Source organism: Rhinoderma darwinii, chromosome 4 (genome assembly GCF_050947455.1).
Source record: "Rhinoderma darwinii isolate aRhiDar2 chromosome 4, aRhiDar2.hap1, whole genome shotgun sequence".
NCBI classification, from domain to species: Eukaryota; Metazoa; Chordata; class Amphibia; order Anura; family Rhinodermatidae; genus Rhinoderma; species Rhinoderma darwinii.
Window position 1 is genome coordinate 353,617,203 of NC_134690.1, and position 19,981 is coordinate 353,637,183.

Genomic DNA, 19,981 nt, shown 5'->3' on the forward strand with positions numbered 1-19,981 from the left:
ATTTTATAAAAAAGTGATTTTATTGCGCAAACGCTGCAAAACTTAAAAAAACCTATATACATATGGTATCGGCATAATCGTACCGACCCGCAGAATAAAATATAATGGTCATTTATAGTGCACGGTGAACGCCGCAAAAAATAAACTAAAAAACATTGTCAGAATTGCTTGTTTTTGGTCACCCGGCTTGCAAAAAAAGTAATAAAAAGTGATCACAAAAATCGCATGTATGCCAAAATGGTACCAATGAAAAGTGCAGATTGTCTCGCAACAAATAAATCCTCACACGGCTCCGGTGGTGAAAAAAAAAAGAAGTTCTGGCTCTCAGAATATGGCGAGGCAAAATTTGCAGTGTTTTCTAAAAGTGGATAAGATCCGACACCATTTATCAGTGCGACACCGGCCACACATCTATGAATTATTATTTATTTACCGCATTTTTATACCCTCTTATTATGCCCTGATGTACTCTGCACAGATTACATATGTCCCCACATTATAGACTGAAATACCAGCAAAACCCCAAACAGAAAAACTACCAAGCAAAATCTGCGCTCCAAAAGCAAAATGGCGTCCCTCCCTCCTGAGCCCTGCAGCGTGCCCAAACAGCAGTTTGCGTCCACATATATGGCATCGCGATACCCAGGAGAACCCGTTTAACATTTTGTGAGGTATTTATCTTCAGTGGCACAAACTGGGCACAACATATTATGCACTAAAATGGCATATCAGTGGAAAATTGCAATATTCAAACCATCTGCTGTCCATTAACCCCTTTGAGCACTATGACTTAATAGCACGTCATGGTGCGCGGGTTGATGTATGGAGCGGGTTCATGTGCTGAGCCCGCTCCATACGCTGCGGGTGTCGGCTGTGTATTACAGCTGACACCCGGGACTAAGGGACAGGAACAGCGATCGCGCTGTTACAGGAGTCTGTAAAAATAACAATATACTGCAATACATTAGTATTGCAGTATATTGTACCCGCGGATCCAATGATCGCTGGTACAAGTCCCCTAAGGGGACTAATAAAATGTGTAGAAGAATTAAAGTTATTAGCAGTGAGAAAGAAAAAAGTTTAGTTAAAAAAAAAAACCTTTTCCCATTTTTCTTCAAAAGTAATGTAAAAAAACAAACAGAATTGATATCGTTACGTCCGTAAAAGGCCGAACTATTACAATATACCATTATTTAACTCTCACGGTGAATACCGTAAAAAACTTAAATAAATTTAAGCCGCCAAAATCGCTGTAGTTTTCTTTTTTACCGCACGGCGAAAGCTGTAAAAACGAAAACCTCAAAAAATGGAATCAGATTTTTTTCCTATATTACTATATTTTCCTATTTTTTTTCAGTTTCCCAGTACTTTTTATTTCACTTTAAATTGTATCAATAGAAACTACAATTCCTCCCTCAAGAAATATGCCCTCACATCACTCTACTGACGGAAAAAGAAAAAAGTTATGGCTCTTGGAAGGCGGGTAGTGAAAAACGAAAAGAAAGCAAAAAATGGATCAGTCCTGAAAGGGTTAATTCATTTCTAATGAAAAAAATGTATGACCACATGTGGGGTATTTCCGTACCCGGGAGAAATAGCTTTACAAAAATTGGTTGTTTATTTCTCCTTTATCCCTTGTGAAAATGAGAAAATTCAACATTTTAGTGGAAAAAAATTGTGATATGAATTCTCTCCTAATTCTAATAAATTCTGCAAAAGACCCGTGGAGTCTAAATGCTCACTATACCCCTAGAAAAATTCCTTGAGGGGTGTTTCCAAAATGGGGTAACTTGGGGGGCTTCCACTGTTTTGGTCCCTCCAGGGCGTTGCAAAGGCGGCATGGCACCGAAAAACAATCCAGCAAAATCCGTGCTCCAAAATCCAAATGGCGCTACTTCCCTTCTGAGCGCTGCCATGGGTCCAATCAGCAGTTTATTACCACATATGGGGTATTGGCGTAATCAGGAGAAAATGCTTTACAAATGTTGTGGTTCTTTTTTCCTTTAATCCTTGTAAAAATGTAACATTTCTATGCTTTTTCAAAAAAAAAGTTGATTTTCATTTTCACTGCCTAATTCCACTAAATTCTGCAAAAAACCTGTGTGGTCAAAATGCTAACTATACCCCTAGATAAATTCCTTGAGAGGTGTAGTTTCCAAAATGGGGTCACTTTTGGGGGGTTTCTCCTGTTTTGGTCTCTCCAGGGCGTTGCAAACGTGACATGGCACCGAAAACCAATCCAGCAAAATCTGTGCTCCAAAATCCAAATGGCACTCCTTCCCTTCTGAGCCCTGCTGTGGGTCCAATCAGCAGTTTATTACCACATATGGGATATTGCCGTAATCGGGAGACATTGCTTTACATATGTTGGGGTACATTTTCTATATTATCTCTTGTAAATATTAAAAATTTCTATGTTTTTTCAGAAAAAAGTAGATTTTCATTTTTACAGACTAATTCTGATAAATTTAGCGAAAAACCTGTGCGGTCAAAATGCTAACTATACACCTAGATAAATTCCTTGAGGGGTGGTTTCCAAAATGGGGTAACTTTTGGGGTTTTCCACTGTTTTGGCACCACAAGACCTCTTCAAACCTGACAAGGTGCCTAAAATATATTCTAAAAAAAAGGAGGCCCAAAATCCACTAGGTGCTCCTTTGCTTCGGAGGCCGGTGCTTCAGTCCATTATCACACTAAGGCCACATGTGGGATATTTCTAAAAACTGCAGAATCTGGGCAATAAAATATTGAGTTGCATTTCTCTGGTAAAACCTTCTGTGTTACAAAAAAAAATGTATTTGAAATGAATTTCGGCAAAAAAAAAATAATTTGTAAATTTCACCTCTACTTTGCTTTAATTCCTGTGAAACGCCTAAAGGGTTAAAACACTTTGTGAATGCTGATTCGAATACCTTGAGGGGTGCAGTTTTCAAAATGGGGTGACTTCTGGCGATTTTCTAATATATAAGGCCCTCAAAGCCACCTCAGAACTGAACTGGTCCCTGAAAAAATAGCCTTTTGAAATTTTCTTGAAAATATGAGAAATTGCTGCTAAAGTTCTAAGCATTGTAACGTCCTAGAAAAATAAAAGGACGTTCAAAAAACGATGCAAACATAAAGTAGACATATGGGAAATGTTAACTAGTAACTATTTTGTGTGCTATTACTATCTGTTTTACAAGCAGATACGTTTAAATTTAGAAAAATGCTAATTTTTGCAATTTTTTTCTAAATTGTGGTGTTTTTCAGAAATAAATACCAAAATTATCGACAAAATTTTTTCACTAACATAAAGTACAATATGTCACGAGAAAACAATCTCAGAATCGCTTGGATAGGTAAAAGCATTCCAACGTTATTATCACATAAAGTAACACATGTCAGATTTGAAAAAATTGGCTGGGTCCTGAAGGCCAAAACAGGCTGGGTCTTGAAGGGGTTAAGGTTACTTCTGTCACAGCGCAGAATTAAGACAGCCGGATTACTGCTCTAACGACTGGGATCGGAGTTTAACCCCTTAGATGCCACGGTCAATAGCGACCACGGCATCTAAGTGGTTTCAGAGGGAGGGGGCTCTCTCTGTCACCCCATCGGTCCTCGGCAACGCCATCATGGGGGACCGATGGATTACTGATCTGATGTTTCCTTTTGCAACACCAGAACAGGTGGTGCATGGCGACATAAGGGGAGCCCGTGCTTCAAATTGAGTGGTGGGTTCTCTTTAGGGCCACCAGTGCATTTTATGGGTTACATCCCATGGGTCGCTGATGATGTCATTGAAGGTTTTGTCACAGACATGGGCTGGTGGGTCCTCTTTACAGCAACACTGCATCTGCTGACCTTAAAGGAGTGTTGTCATAGTTAGGGGAGTGGGCACCAGGGCATTGGATAACATTACAGAGGTGGTAACCTTATATGTTGCTATGATGATGTCTTACTGGGCATTGGCACTAACATTGTCTGACATATCCCCTCTAATGAGTGGTGACATCACAGGTAATGACGTTACAGAGGGGGGCTAGCACACACTGAAGTCACAAGGGGTACTAGCCCTATATATTGAGCGCCATGACCCACGTGCAGCTGATAAATCCAGCAGTAGGGTGACCTATGCTGGAGAAGTGGTTCATCCCCTTTAAGTCTCCATATCGAGTGATGTGACTGGGGCCAGACACACAAATACATTTGGTATTGCCGTAATCGTAATGACTCGCAGAATAAATTAATGGTTATTTACACCACAGGGTAAACGTGTAAATTTAAGAGGCAACATTTTTTTAATAAAAGTAATTCAATAAATTATATATGACCCAAAATGGGGGCTTTAAAAAATACAACTCGCCCCGCAAAAAATAAGCCCTCCCATGCCAACGGAAAAATAAAAGTTATGGCTTTTGAAATGTGACGATAAAAAAACACTTTTATTTATTTATCACCTATCCTGTAAATATCTGACCGGTGGGGATTCAACCACTGGGACCCCCACAGATCAAGAGCTCATCTTGCCGTTCCTGGGAGCCCCATATGAACTGAGTGGTACTGTGCATGCTCGGCCACATCTTCATTCATTTCTTTGGGGCTAGCGAGCGCTATCTTCAGCAGCCCCGGAGAAATGAATGGATCTGTGGCTGAGCATGCTCACTACCGCTCTATTCCTATGGGGCCTCCAGGAATAGCAAGGAAAGCCTGTTCTTGTGATCGGTGGAGGTCCCAGCAGTAAGACCCCCCCACCAATCAGATATTTCTCACCTATTCTGTGGATAGGTGATAAATATTGATTATGGGAAAACCCCTCTAAGGGCCTGTTCACATCAGCGTTGCCCTTCCGTTGAGGGGTTCCGTCTGAGGTTTCCGTCAGGTTAACCCCTCAACGGAAAGGCAAACGGAAACCTTAGCTTACGTTTGCATCACCAAATGGTGACGGAAACTTTGCTAATGGTTTCCGTTTGTCACCGTTGTGAACGGGTTCCGTTGTTTTGACGGAATCAATAGCGCAGTCGACTATGCTATTGATTCTGTCAAAACAATGGAACTCTGTCACAACGGTGACAAACGGAAACCTTTAGGGCCTGTTCACATCAGCGTTGGCTTTCCGTTGAGGGTTTCCGTCGGAGGTTTCCATCATGTAACCCCGCAACAGAAAGTGAAACGGAAACCACAGCTTCCATTTGCATCACCATTGATATCAATGGTGACGGAAAGACTGCTAATGGTTTCCGTTTGTCACCGTTCCGGCAGGTTTCCGTTTTTTCGACGGAATCAATAGCGCAGTTGACTCAATAGGCTGGTCACTAATGGGTTAAAGCCTTCCTCTGTATATTTTTTATCTGCATCAAATCTGCACCGTGGGAACAAGGACTCATTCATACACTGCGACAGCTTGTATTCCCGGCTCCTCCCCGTGTTTATAATGGAGCAGGCTGGATAGAACTCTATGGTAATAATTAACACGTTCTACGTTCGGGCTACACACGGCGCGTTCCATAGAACAGTGAGTAGGAGGGGTCAGTAGGAGTGCTCTCCGCCGCAGCACCGCCCCCTATGGAGAGTGGAAGTGCTGCCTCTCGGCGTCATCCTTATTTCCGGTTAGTGAGTGCGTAGCGTGTGTGCGCCGCGGCCTATTCTTCCTTCCTGGTGTGTAACATGGGAGTCCCGGCGTTCTTCAGATGGCTCAGCCGCAAGTACCCGTCCATTGTCGTGCACTGCTTGGAGGAAAAAGTGAGTAATGACGCCGGATAAGAAGCCTAGTAGTGTGAGGGCATAAGGCCCGATGTATGATGCTGCGCCATGCTGCCGTCCTCCCAGCGTTGCGCACAGGCCCTATAGAATGAGTGTTCCTGCCTGAGCTGCGTATTATGTGGCCACAGTTAGCCGTGCCTGAGAATAACCCATCTATCCTGTCCACTTACCCTCCGTACACACTTGTGGATATTATCCGTGCATTTGTGGCGGTATTCTGGAGCGTTTAGTTCCGACAGGCGTGGGGAAAGGGGGCGTGGCTTTGTTATACAATGTAACCTATTTATGAGATCACATCCTATAAACCCCAGGTCATGTGCGACTATAAGACTGTGTTCACACTGCTATCAGATGCTTCGTTCGTGGCCTCTGTCAGCAGTCCCGGCATATTTGACCAGAAGAATAGTTCTGCATGCGGAAACAGACGGACCCTATTGTGTATGTTGAGTTTCACACTTGAACATAGCCTTAGCTGCTCCGACACCATGGAACAGCACTTCAGCAGATTTAAACGGTTTTTACTAAAGACCGTGTACAACTGGCTGAAAATTGGGAAAATTAGTAGTTTGTGATGACATTTCTCATGTCTGGCAGACGACCTGTTCACCTGGCCTGAAATACGCTATAGATAGGACATGCTGCAAATATTTCAATGCTGTCAATTGTGCAGCCTGGGATTGGGGTTCCTGTGAAGCCCCTTTCCCTGTGATTCTACTGCACATTTGGATTTCCCCTCCAATCCGCACTACCGTTCTGTCTGATCAAGGCCCTGGGTTTGTTGTCCGATCCGTTTGAAATCGGTAAGATGTTTAGCGTAGGTGTCCAAGGTTAAAGGGGTTGTCCGGGCATGGGGTGGGTTTTCATACTGATAACCTATCTGCAGGATGGGTCATTAGTATATGATCGGTGGTGGTCTGACACCGGATGTCCGTGCCAGAAGCAGATGGCTCTGGTGACAGTATAACTGCCTTGCTGCAGTGTACGGAGCCATCTGCTTCTGACGCCAGCCTCTGCATATTATACAGTGCCCAGAGGCAGCCAGAACAGCTGATCGGTCAGGGTGTAGGACTCCCACTGATCATATACTGATGACCTATACTGTGGACAGGTCATCCGCATGAAAAACCGCCCTGTGCCCAGACAATCCCTTTAAGTTTTGGTCATGTACAGTCTTTTTTACTATTAAAGTAAACAAAGCATTTTTATGCCTGCGTTCTACAGTGAATTTACAAGCCGCGATTATAGCTTTTTATGTGAGATCTCCAGTTATGGCTACTAATTTTATCCTACGAGTAACATGATCATATTTCAGGCAAAAGGGGTTTACCCAGAATTGACAATGATAACCTATTTTACAGGTGATGATTCTGATCACTGGGAGCCCCTCTCCTGGGACCCCCACAGGTCACGAACGGTGGTCCTGAGCCCCTTGTTTCTCCTCATTGCTCGACTACAGTGAGGACATTGCATGAAGCTGCAGAGAGCATGCCCAACCGATGCTCCATTCAAAGTCTAGCCCTTAGTGACCACCAATACGCCTTTTCACGTCAGCCTAGTCTAAGTCCTGCACGGGTCTCCCGTGCAGGCAGGAGCCGGGGCTCTGATGACAGCTGAGCTCCTGCTCCAACGCCCGCGATCGAAGTTTACTTCGATCGCTGCCGTTTAACCCGTTAAATGCCGCCGTCAATAGCGACCACGGCATTTAACTTTGTTTACAAAGGGAGTGCGCTCCCTCTGTCACCCATCGGCGGCCCGCGAATGCTATCGCGGGTCTCCGATGGGGTGTCATGGCAGCCGGGGGCTTGATAAAAGCCCCCAGGTCTGCCCTGGACATATGCCTGTTAGGACGCGCCGGAGGCACGTCCTAACAGATTGCCTGTCAGATTTACACTGACAGGCAATAATGCTCTGGTATACGAAGTATACCAAAGCATTATAGCAGCAATCGGAACATCGCACAGTAAAGTTCCCTAGTGGGACTAATAAAATAAGTCATCAAAGTGAAATAAAGATTATTAATAAAAAGTACAGTAAAAAAATAAATAAAATCATTTTTTTCCATAAAAAGTGGTTTTATTTAGTAAAAGTGTACAAAAAAAAAAGTACACATATGTGGTATCGCCGCGACCGTAATGACTCCATTAATAAAGTTAATATGTCATTTAAACCGCAAGGTGAACACCGTAAAAAGAAAACGCAAAAAACCATGGCGAAATTGCAAATTTTTTCCATTGCCCCCCAAAAAAGTCATAATAAAAATGAATCAATAAGTCCCATGTACCCCAAAACAGTACCATTCAAAACTACGTCTTGTCCCGCAGAAAACAAGCCCAAAAAATCACTACATTGATGGAAAAATAAAAAAATTACGGCTCTTGGAAAGCGACGATGCAAAAACAAATTTTAGTTCAAAAGTGTTTTTATTGTGCAAAAGTCGTAAAACATAAAAAAACCTCCACATATGTGGTATCGCCGTAATCGTACCGACCCATAGAATAAAGGTAACATGTTATTTACGTCGCATAGTGAACGGCGTCAATTTAAAAACGCATAGAACAATGGCGGAATTTCAGTTTTTTTTTATAATCCCCCCAAAAAGGTTAATAAAAGTTAATATAAAAATTATATGTACCCAAAAATGGTGCCATTAAAAAGCACAACTAATCACGCAAAAAACAAGTCCTCATACAACTATGTAGACGAAAAAATAAAAACGTTATAGCTCTTTGAATGCGACTATAGAAAAACGAATAAAATAGATTGGTCATTAGGGCCTAAAATGGGCTGGTCACTAAGGGGTTAACAAGGGGAATGCTAACAACCTGTATGTTTTTAGTAGAATTTACAGAGGAATTGCATAGGCAGGCTTGTGTCCAAAAAAAAAATGCTTCAGAATTGTCTCGCTGTTTTTTTTTTTCTTCCTGGTTTCAGAGATATGGCCCACTGATGTGTTGATCGTGGGGGTTCTGGGAGTTAGACCCCGACCCATCCGCTATTGATGGCCTATCCTGAGGATAGACAATCAATTTTTATTGTCTGGAAAACCCCTTTAACCCCTTAAAGTGTAGCTAAATGTTCGACAAACTTCTGACATGTCAGAAGTTTGGATTGGTGGGGGTCCGAGCACAGAGACCCCCACCAATCGCTAGAACGAAGCAGCTGAAGTGTTCGTGTGAGTGCTTAGTTTCTGTTCGGCTTTTTCCGGAAAACCGATGTATCGGAGTACGGGCTCATGGACTTTCTATTGAGTCCGTACACTGATACATTTATTTCCGGATATAGCCGAACAGACACGAAGCAGCTGCTTCGTTCTAGCGATTGGTGGGGGTCCCAGTGCTCGGACCCCCACCAATCAAAACTTCTGACATGTCACTGTGACGTGTCAGAAGTTTGTGGAACGTTTAGCTACACTTTAACCCCTTAAGGACGCAGCCTAGTTTGGGCCTTAAGGCTCAGAGCCCATTTTTTAAATCTGACATATTTCACTTTATGTGGTAATAACGTCGGAATTCTTAAACCTATCCAAGCGATTCTGAGACTGTTTTCTCGTGTCACATTGGGCTTTATGTTAGTGGTAAAATTTGGTCGATATATTCAGTGTTTATTTGTGAGAAATTGCAAAATTAAGAGAGTTTAGAAAAAATAGAATTTTTCTGAATTTAAATGCATCTGCTTGTAAAACAGACGGTTATACCACCCAAAATAGTTACTAGTTCACATTTCCCATATGTCTACTTTAGATTGGCATCGTTTTTTGAACTTTTATTTTTCTTGGACGTTACAAGGCTTAGAACATAAACAGCAATTTCTCATATTTTTAAGAGAATTTCAAAGCCTTTTTTTTCAAGGTACCTGTTCAGTTCCAAAGTGGCTTTGAGGGGCCTATGTATTAGAAACCCCCATAAAACACCCGATTTTAAAAACTAGACCCCTCAAAGTATTCAAAACAGCATTTAGAAAGGTTTTTTATGCATTTCACAGGAATTAAAGCAAAGTGGAGGTGAAATTTGCAAATTTAATTTTTCTTGCTGTATTTCAATTTTATTCTATTTTTTTTTCTGTAGCACAGAAGGTTTTACCAGAGAAACACTACTAAATATGTATTGTCCAGATTCTGCAGTTTTTAGAAATGTCCCACATGTGTCTCTAGTGCGCTCGTGGACTAAAACACAAGCCCCAGAAGCAAAGAAGCACCCAGTGCGTTTTGGGGCCTTTTTTTTAATTTTTTTAGAATATATTTTAGGCAGCATGCCAGGTTTTTTGAGGTGCCAAAAAGTAGGAATCCCCCAAGTGACCCCATTTTTGAAACTACACCCCTCAAGGAATTAATCAATGGTTGTTACCATTTTGACCCCACTGTTTTTTTACAGCACGTATTTGAATTGGGCTGTGAAATTAAAAAAATGAATTTATTCCAATAAGATTTCATTTTTGATCAACATTTCTTTATTTTCACAGGGAACAAAATGGGGCATTTTGTTACCCAATTTGTCCTGAGTGCGGCAATACCCCATTTGTGGTGATATACTGCCGTTTGGGCACATGGCAGGGCTCAGAAAGAAAGGAGCCCAGATTTTGCTGGACTGGCTTTCGGGTGCCATGTCGCATTTGCAGAGCCCCAGAGGTATCAAAGCAATGCAAACCCACCAGAAGTGACCCCATTTTGGAAATAATACTCCTCAAGGAATTCATTTATGGGTGTTGTGACCATTTAGACCCCAGTTTTTTTTTCACATAATTTATTTGAATTGGGCTGTGAATTAAAAAAAAAAAAAAAAAAAATTCCCAATAAGATATAGTTTTGGCTAAAAATTTCTTATTTTCACAAGGAATAAAATACCCCATTTTGTTGCCCAATTTGTCCTGAGTGCGGCAATACCCCATTTGTGGTGATAAACTGCCGTTTGGGCACATGGCAGGGCTCAAAGAAAGGACCACCATTTGGCCTACTGAAGCTTTTCTGGTGTCATGAATGCAGAAGCCCCTGAGGTACCAGTACAGTTGAAACCCCCGAGAAGTTACCCCGTTTTATAAACTACACCCCTTAAGGCATTCATCTAGAGGTGTAGTGAGCATTTTGACCCCACAGGTATTGTGTAAAAGATAATGCACAGCAGATGGTTCAGAGTGAGATTTGCAATTTTCTATGCATATTTGCCATTTCAGTGTCCGATATAATGTGCCCAGCATGCGCCATAAATCCCATAAACTGTAATGTGGGTTCTCCTGGGTATGGCAGTACACTACATGTGGCTGTTATCAGCTGCCTGGGCACACAGCAGGGCTCAGAAGGGAAAGACGAGGGGGGATAAGCTGTGCGGAGTGCATCAGGGTAAGTAAAACTGGGGTAGATTAAAAATCAAGGCATGTATGATAAATTTTAAAACACTCTTTCATACGGAGCTCTGGTTTTTCGGGAGACGTGTCACGTTGGTATATTGTGTCCTCCCTTATCCTCCTCTTATAGCAGACTTTACACCTCTTGACTTTTTCCCTTTTTACCAGTTTGGGGAACTTTCTTGGTCCCTAAAGATTAGGTTCTTGATAACCACCTCTTGAAATTCCAGGAAAGTGCCCCTCTGGCCTGTACATCGATGTAGCACGTACGCATTGTAACATGCAATCGGTATGATGTGCACGGCCAGCTTCTTATACCACACTCTCGATTTCCGCATGGCGCTGTAGGGCTTCAGGGCTTGATCTGACAAGTCCACCCCTCCCATGTACCTATTGTAGTCCAGAATGCAGTCTGGTTTGGGGGTCTCTGTACTGGTACATGGGTACTGGTGTGGCCATATATTGTTGTCAATACAAGGACATCTCTCTTGTCCTTGTACTTGACACACCATATGCTGCTGCTAGATTGTGCCCTGCTCTCACCCCTTCTTGTTTGCCCAAGCAGAGTCTTGGGGAGGCCTCTCAAATTTATTTTAGCAGTGCTGCATGCCGCAGGACTTCTGGAAGCGAGGCACTTGAAGAGTGGGACGCTGGTATAAAAATCATCCAGGTAGAGGTGGTAACCCTGGTCCAAATCCCACACAATTTTTGCATTAACGCCCAATAGGGGTGGGGCATTCTGGGGGCTGAATACTGGTGTCTTTCCGTTCATATGTCCTAAATTTGTAGGTATACCCTGATGCACTCTCGCACAGCTTATACATCTTCACGCCATACCTTGCCCTCTTACTCAGCAGGTACTGGCGGAATTGAAGCCTCCCTTTAAAATGTACCAAGGACTCATCAATAGAAATACACTTCTCGGGGGTGTATGCTTTGGAAAACCAGGCACTGAAATGGTCTATTAGGGGTCTCCGTTTATTCAAACGGTCAAAACTGGGGTCATCTCGGGGTGGGTACTGCTCGTTAGAAGCGAAGTATTGCCTCATAACGCATCCTGGACACGACCATTACGACCATTCGGTACATCAGGGTGTGTGTTTTTTTTTTTTTTTTGGTTTTTTTTTAGGTTCCAGTTCAGTTCTGAAGTGGCTTTGAGGGGCTTATATATTAGAAACCCCTATCAAACACCCCATTTTAGAAACTAGGCGCCTCAAAGTATTCAAAACAGCTATTGTTTTTTTTTATTCTAATTTTTGTAAAAAAAAATTACAGCAGTCACCGTGCGCTATAAATGACATATTTACTTCTGCGTGGCGATACGATTACGGCGATACCAGATGTTTATAGTTTTTTTTTTATGTCTTATGGCATTTGCACAATAAAATTATTTTTTTTCCCCATCAAGAAAGCAGTGTGAGGACTTGTTCAGTATTAAGGGGTTAAGAGACCAAATTGCATTTGACGTTTTGTGTAGTCTTAAGGCCCCATGCACGTGACCGTAAATATTAAGTTTCACGATTACGGCGAATTCTTTCCGCAACTACGGACCCATTCGGTTTAATTGGGCGCGAACAGCTTTCCTTATCGCTACGGATAGGTGTCCGTGCCGTAGAAGTGTATCGCAAAAGATAGGACATGTCCTCTCCTGCTTTTAGCGGGCAGAAAATGCGGGAGGCCTGCCGTGCCCGCAATCGCGGCCTTTGGTTACGGGCGCGGCTGTGGGCATTAGGCCTAAAGCTGACCATACACGTAAGATGAGTCATCCGAAATGGACCATTTCCGGCGAACATGGTTTTAACGCTTTATGCAAACTATTTGCGATGTCTACTGACCAATGTCTGCAGGTTTTGGATTTGTCTTTTTGGCTGTTCATCGGCTGACGCGATCAGTTTATAGCATCATTGGCCAATTTCAGCCGATTAGGCTATGTTCACACGGAGTATTTTGGGGGAGGAATATCTGCCTCAAAATTCCGTTTGGAACTTTGAGGCAGATATTCCTCTCCCTGCACGCCGATTTTCGCGGCGATTATCGTGCCGTTTTTCGCCCGCGGCCATTGAGCGCCGCGGGCATAAAACAGCGAGAAATACGCTTTCTCCTGCCTCCCATTGAAGTCAATGGGAGGTCAGAGGCGGAAGCGCCCGAAGATAGGGCATGTCGCTTCTTTTTCCCGCGAGGCAGTTTTACTGCTCGCGGGAAAAAGACGCCGACGCCTCCCATTGAAATCAATGGGAGGCGTTCTCGGGCCGTTTTTGCCGAGTTTTGCGACGCGGTTTCCGCGTCAAAAAACTCGGCAAAATACCCCGTGTGAACATAGCCTTATACTCCACTTGGAGCAAGCATGTTTTTTTTTTTTTGTTTTTGTATAACATTTCTATCTACCAGTTCATCTGGCATGTTGATGAGCGGGGGTCTTTCGTACGATTGATTAGACAGATTCTGACCAATCCTAATCCTATTTATTTTTTTCTCTCCAGATATACATTTTCTATTATAATTAAATCCATATAAGGCTGCGTTCACATCTGCATCAGGGCCCCGTTCCGACGCTCCATCTAAATTTTCCGCAGAAACGGAGCCCTGACTGACCCAAACCGAAACCAGCGGCTTACGTTTCCATCACCATTGATTACAATGGTGACGGATCTGGTGCCAATGGTTTCCCTTTGCGCCTTTTGTGCAGGGGGTCTTTCGTTTTGACGGAATCAATAGCGTAGTAGACTACGCTATTGATTCCATTAAAACGATGGAACCCCTGCACAACTGAGACAAACGGAAACCATTGGCACCGGATCCGTCACCATTGAAATCAATGTTGATGGAAACTGAAGCTGCTGGTGTCTGTGTCAGTCAGGGCTCCGTTTCTGTGGAACGGAGCCCTGACGCAGGTGTGAACGCAGCCTTACATTTATGTAACTTAAATCTATTTATAACCCTTCCTCGCCAACCTCCCCAGAGTAGACCATAAAGAATATAAAAATATTTCTTAGTTTTTTTTATTTTACAGGAGACCAGAAGATACATAAAATAGAGTATCCTCTAAACAGTAATTTTTTATTTACCTCTCTCTTTGAGCCAACTGGTCCATTTTTGATGTTTTTGTATTTTCCCCTGTTTTTCAGTGTGCTACAAAGCGTTCATAGACTGCACCCAAGTTACATGGGTCCTTAGGCCTCATGCACAATGAGCCCGGACCGCAGAACACGGCCGTAATAAGGCTTGCCCGTTCTTTCTGCGGTGTGGGCTCCTGGGCCATGCATGGACCGTGAAAACCACGGTCATGTACATGGCCCCCTAGGGATGAGTGGGGCCACAATTCTCACGTGGATTTTCGGGTGAACTGCGTCCGCAAAAGCACGTTCGTGTGCATGAGGTCTTACCCTTCCATTGCTGGTCTCCTAGCAATTTGCAGACATTTTAGCCCCTCTAAAACATAACTTTTTGTGCCCAATAGCAATGAAGCAGATATTTAATTTATACTGAGAGCCGGAAGGATGACCGTTCTGCACAATTATAGCGATAAAACCTGGGAAACATAAATGCTGGCATGTTTTATTGCGGTGAGGCTTGATGCCATTCCTATACCTTGTTGGGTTTGTTACACTGTATATGGTGTTTTTTTTCTGTACAACCATTGCTGCCTGTGATTTTCCTGGCTATCATAGTATTAATATAAAGATGCTTTTATTTGAATGAATTCTATTACAATAACACCTTATTAGAAAATGTAATAATTGTAGTGGTCATAATTTTATCATTAAAGAGGCTCTGTCACCAGATATTGCAACCCCTATCTTCTATTGCAGCAGATCGGCGCTGCAATGTAGATTACAGTAACGTTTTTATTTTAAAAAAACGAGCATTTTTGGCCAAGTTATGACCATTTTTGTAGTTATGCAAATGAGGCTTGCAAAAGTCCAAGTGGGTGTGTTTAAAAGTACAAGTCCAAGTGGGCGTGTATTATGTGCGTACATCGGGGCGTTTTTAATACTTTCACTAGCTGGGCATTCTGATGAGAAGTAACATCCTCTTCTCTTCAGAACGCCCAGCTTCTGACAGTGCAGATCTGTGACGTCACTCACAGGTCCTGCATCGTGACGGCCACATCGGCACCAGAGGCTACAGTTGATTCTGCAGCAGCATCAGCGTTTGCAGGTAAGATCGACTTACCTGCAAACGCTGATGCTGCTGCAGAATCAACTGTAGCCTCTGGTGCCGATGTGGCCGTCACGATGCAGGACCTGTGAGTGACGTCACAGATCTGCACTGTCAGAAGCTGGGCGTTCTGAAGAGAAGAGGATGTTACTTCTCTTCATAGCGCCCAGCTAGTAAAAGTATTAAAAACGCCCCGATGTACGCACATAATACACGCCCACTTGGACTTGTACTTTTAAACACACCCACTTGGACTTTTGCAAGCCTCATTTGCATAACTACAAAAATGGTCATAACTTGGCCAAAAATGCTCGTTTTTTAAAAATAAAAACGTTACTGTAATCTACATTGCAGCGCCTATCTGCTGCAATAGCAGATAGGGGTTGCAAAATCTGGTGACAGAGCCTCTTTAAAGTTGTGTGTATGTGTGTGTTCAACACGTCCCTGTATACGCGGGCATAGAGAGACAGCTGTCAATCATGGAGTAGGACTGAACACCCTTTAACCCCTTAATGACCGGGCCTAAAAAGACCTTAATGACCAGCTAAATTTTTCTGTTTTTGCCTCTCTGCGTTTCAGCAGCCATAACTTTTTTATTTTTTCATTGACGTGGCTGTATGAGGCCTTGTTTTATGCGAGAGAAATAGTATTTTATTTTTCCCACAGTTTGGGGGTAAAAAAATTTTTTTTTACGGCGTGAATATAGGAAAAAGCGATTCTCGGAATAGTTTTTTTTTGTTTTTTATCCCGTTCACGTTTCACGCTAAATAACCCGTTAGATTAATTCTTCAGGTTATTACGGTCGTGTAGATACCTAATATGCGTAGGTTTTTTGTTTTTATTTAGTGTAGGGGCAATAAAATGTATTTAATGCAAAATAAAGACTCTTTTTGGCACTGTTTTTATTTGTTTTGTTACTTTTTTTTTTTTTTTTTTAATCCCATCAAGGGATAACTTTATTTGTAACTTTATTTTTTACTTGTAATGTATTAGCATACTTCTGTAGGCTAATACATTACACTGTGTCACTGTGACACAGGCTGCTGATCGGGCAGCACATAGTGTGCCCGAACAGCAGGCACACGGAACAGACAGCCCTGGGGTCCTTTGTAGGTCCCCAGGACTGACTGCAGAGGGATTCCCCGGTGTTTGATCGCATCACTGGAATCCGGGTGATGCGATCAAAGTGGGAAATTCCCTTTGATCGTGCCGCGGTCACGGACCGCGGTAATCAAAGGGTTACACAGCTGGGGTCCGAATGTTTGCCGACCCCAGCTGTGTTCAGGAGGCTGCTCTAAGATCAGGAGCTGTTAGTAACAGCTCCTGCTTATAGGATGAGCGCTCACACGAGCACTCATCAGCCTGATCTGCAGCGACGCCAAAAGACGTCTCTGTAGATTAAGCACCCGCACCGCCTGACGTCAAAAGACAGTGGGCGGTCGGGAAGGTGTTAATATAAACCTTTGACGCCTTTTTTATTTTTTAAAATTATGTAATGTATTTGCGTTTTAAAAGTTTTTCTAATATACATTTATTAGAAGTTGCAACGCTAACTAAACATTTTTAGTAATGTTTATTAGAAAAATGTTTAAAGAGGCTCTGTCACCAGATTTTGCAACCCCCTATCTGCTATTTTTAAAAAACGAGCATTTTTGGCCAAGTTATGACCATTTTTGTATTTATGCAAATGAGGCTTGCAAAAGTACAACTGGGCGTGTTGAAAAGTAAAAGTACAACTGGGCGTGTATTATGTGCGTACATCGGGGCGTTTTTACTACTTTTACTAGCTGGGCGTTCTGATAAGTATCATCCACTTCTCTTCAGAACGCCCAGCTTCTGGCAGTGCAGACACCGCGTGTTCTCGAGAGATCACGCTGTGACGTCACTCACAGGTCCTGCATCGTGTCGGCCACATCGGCACCAGAGGCTACAGTTGATTCTGCAGCAGCATCAGCAGGTAAGTAGCTACATCGATTTACCTGCTAACGCCGATGCTGCTGCAGAATCATCTGTAGCCTCTGGTGCCGATGTGTCCTCGCTCGTCTGACACGATGCAGGACCTGTGAGTGACGTCACAGCGTGATGTCTGGAGAACACGCCGTGTCTGCACTGCCAGAAGCTGGGCGTTCTGAAGAGAAGTGGATGATACTTATCAGAACGCCCAGCTAGTAAAAGTAGTAAACACGCCCCGATGTACGCACATAATACACGCCCATTTGTACTTTTACTTTTCAACACGCCCAGTTGTACTTTTGCAAGCCTCATTTGCATAAATACGAAAATGGTCATAACTTGGCCAAAAATGCTCGTTTTTTAAAAATAAAAACGTTACTGTAATCTACATTGCAGCGCCGATCTGCTGCAATAGCAGATAGGGGTTGCAAAATCTGGTGACAGAGCCTCTTTAAGGTGCATAGTACGTGGAAAAAATATAACAGCATTTTTTCATCTTCACGTTTGAAGATACATAACTTTTTTTTTATTCTGTCAAAATAGCGGTACATTTTGCAAAAAAAATGTATGTATTTTATTTACCCAAAAACCTTTTTTCCATCATACAGCGTAACTAACATGTTACCTTTTAACCTAGGGGTCCGTACAATTACAGCCATATCACATATGTATGGGTTTTTTATGTTTTACTACTTTTGCAAAATAAAAACACTTATGCGAAAATTTGTTTTTGCGTAGCCGTATTCCAAGAGCCAGAACTTTTTATGTTTTTCCATCGCTTTAGCAATACGTGGGCTTGTTTTTTGCGGGATGAGGTGTAGGTTTACTTTTTTATTAACTTATTAAATATTATTGGAGGGGATGAAAAAAAGCACTTCCGCCTTTTTTTTTTTTTTCGTTGTGTACGATTAACTCCTTAGTGACCACCAATACACCTTTTCACAATGGAAATTAAGGGGCCTTAAGCAAGGCCGCCGCCTTTTTACGGCAGCCTTGTCGGAGTACTGCACGGGTGACCCGTGCTGGATGTAGCGGGTACCCGGCTGTCTGACAGCCAGGCTCCTGCTCCAACTTTAGCGATCGAAGTTTACTTTGATCATGTCTGTTTAACTCTCTAAATGCTGCAGTCAATAGCGACCATGGCATTTAATTTGTTTACATAGGGAGGGAGCTCCCTCTGTCACCCATCGGCAGCCCACAAATGCAATTGCGGGCTTCCGATGGAGTGCCATGGCAGCCGGGGTCTGTCTGTTTTACAATACTAAGTATACCAAAGTGAAAGTGTAAAAAAAATAAATGTACTTACATGGTATCGCCGCGACGGTAATGAGCTAAACATTAAAGTTTATATGTAATTTAAACCGCAAGGTAAATGGCGTCCAAAAAAACAGCAAAAACCCATTGTAGAGTTGTTTTCCATTGCCCCCCAAAAAGGTTGTAATAAAAGTTAATAAAGTCCCAAGGACCCTGAAAAAATACCAATGAAAACTAGGTCTTGTCCCGCAAAAAATAAGCCCACATATCATTACATTGACGGAAAGAGAAAAAAATGTATGGCTCTTGGAAAGCGACAATGCAAAAAAACTATTTTAGTTCAAAAGTGTTTTTATTGTGCAAAAGTAGTAAAAGATTTAAAAACCTGTACGTATGTGGTATCGTCCTAATCATAAGACCCATAGAATAAGGTAACGTGTTATTTACGCTGCACGGGGAACGGTGTAAATTTTAAAACGCATAGAACAATAGTAGAATTGCTGTTTATTTTTCTATTCCCTCTCTCCAAAGAAAAAAACACTAAGGCCTCATTCACACGACAGGTTTTCCCGGCCGGGTGCCGGCCGTTCATAAATCGGCCGGCACCCGGCTGCATTAGGAATAATAGACCCCTAATGGGGCTATTCACACGACCGATTTTTTTGACGGCCGGGAAAACCGGCCGTCAAAAAATAGGACATGCTCTATTTTCGCCCGGGTACCCGGCCGCCCGGCTCCCATAGAAGTCTATGGGGCCGGGTAATACCCGGCCATCACCGGAATGTGTCCCGAGTGATGGCCGGTTTTTCCGTGGCTTGCGCTCTGTCTCCTCCTCACAGCGCAGAGTGCATGTGAGGAGGAGGAGTTGATGCCATTCGGACGAATGGCATCGCTGTACACTGTGTGGCAGGGCCGGGGTGTACAGCAGGTGGAAGGGAGCGCTGCGCTGGCTCCCTTCCCCTGCTTGTTTTAAAAGCGCCCTGGCCCGGCGACACCTTCGATGGCGCCGCTAGCAGCTGCTGCGGCTGCTACTACTGTAGCGACGCCACTATAGCAGTGCGTGTTTTACTATAAGACCAAGTGGGCGTTGTACAGAGGAGTGTATGACGCTGACCAATCAGCGTAATTCACTTCTCTCCATTCATTTACACAGCACATAGCGATATAGCTATATCGCTATTTGCAGTCACATAAACACACTATAACGCTACTCGTGTCATGACAATGAATATACATTTCCTCCAGCCAGGTCGTGATGTGTATTCATTCTCCTGTCCACTTCTGTAACGTCTCTGATTTACAGCACAGCAGGCGTAGTCTCGCGAGATTACGCTGTAAACTGTCATTCACAGCGAGATCTCGCTGTTCTGTGCTGTAACTCACACAGACGCTACAGAAGTGGTCAGGAGAATGAATAGACGTCACGTCCTGGCTGGAGGTAATGTATATTCATTGTCATGACACATGAGTAGCGTTCTAGTGTGTTTGTGACTACAAATAGCAATATAGCTATATCGTTATCTGCAGTGTAAATGAATGG

At 43.0% G+C, this 19,981-nt stretch overlaps 1 protein-coding gene across 1 annotated transcript in view; it reads left to right on the top strand.

Moving 5' to 3' along the window:
- Window positions 1–5,555: 5,555 nt before the first annotated feature.
- Window positions 5,556–19,981, top strand: part of XRN2 (5'-3' exoribonuclease 2) — a 68,376-nt gene continuing 53,950 nt past the window's right edge. The window contains exon 1 of the mRNA XM_075862980.1: window positions 5,556–5,718. Within this exon, the coding sequence (XP_075719095.1) occupies window positions 5,644–5,718 (75 nt within the window). The 5' untranslated portion in view covers window positions 5,556–5,643. The remainder of the gene's footprint in view (window positions 5,719–19,981) is intronic.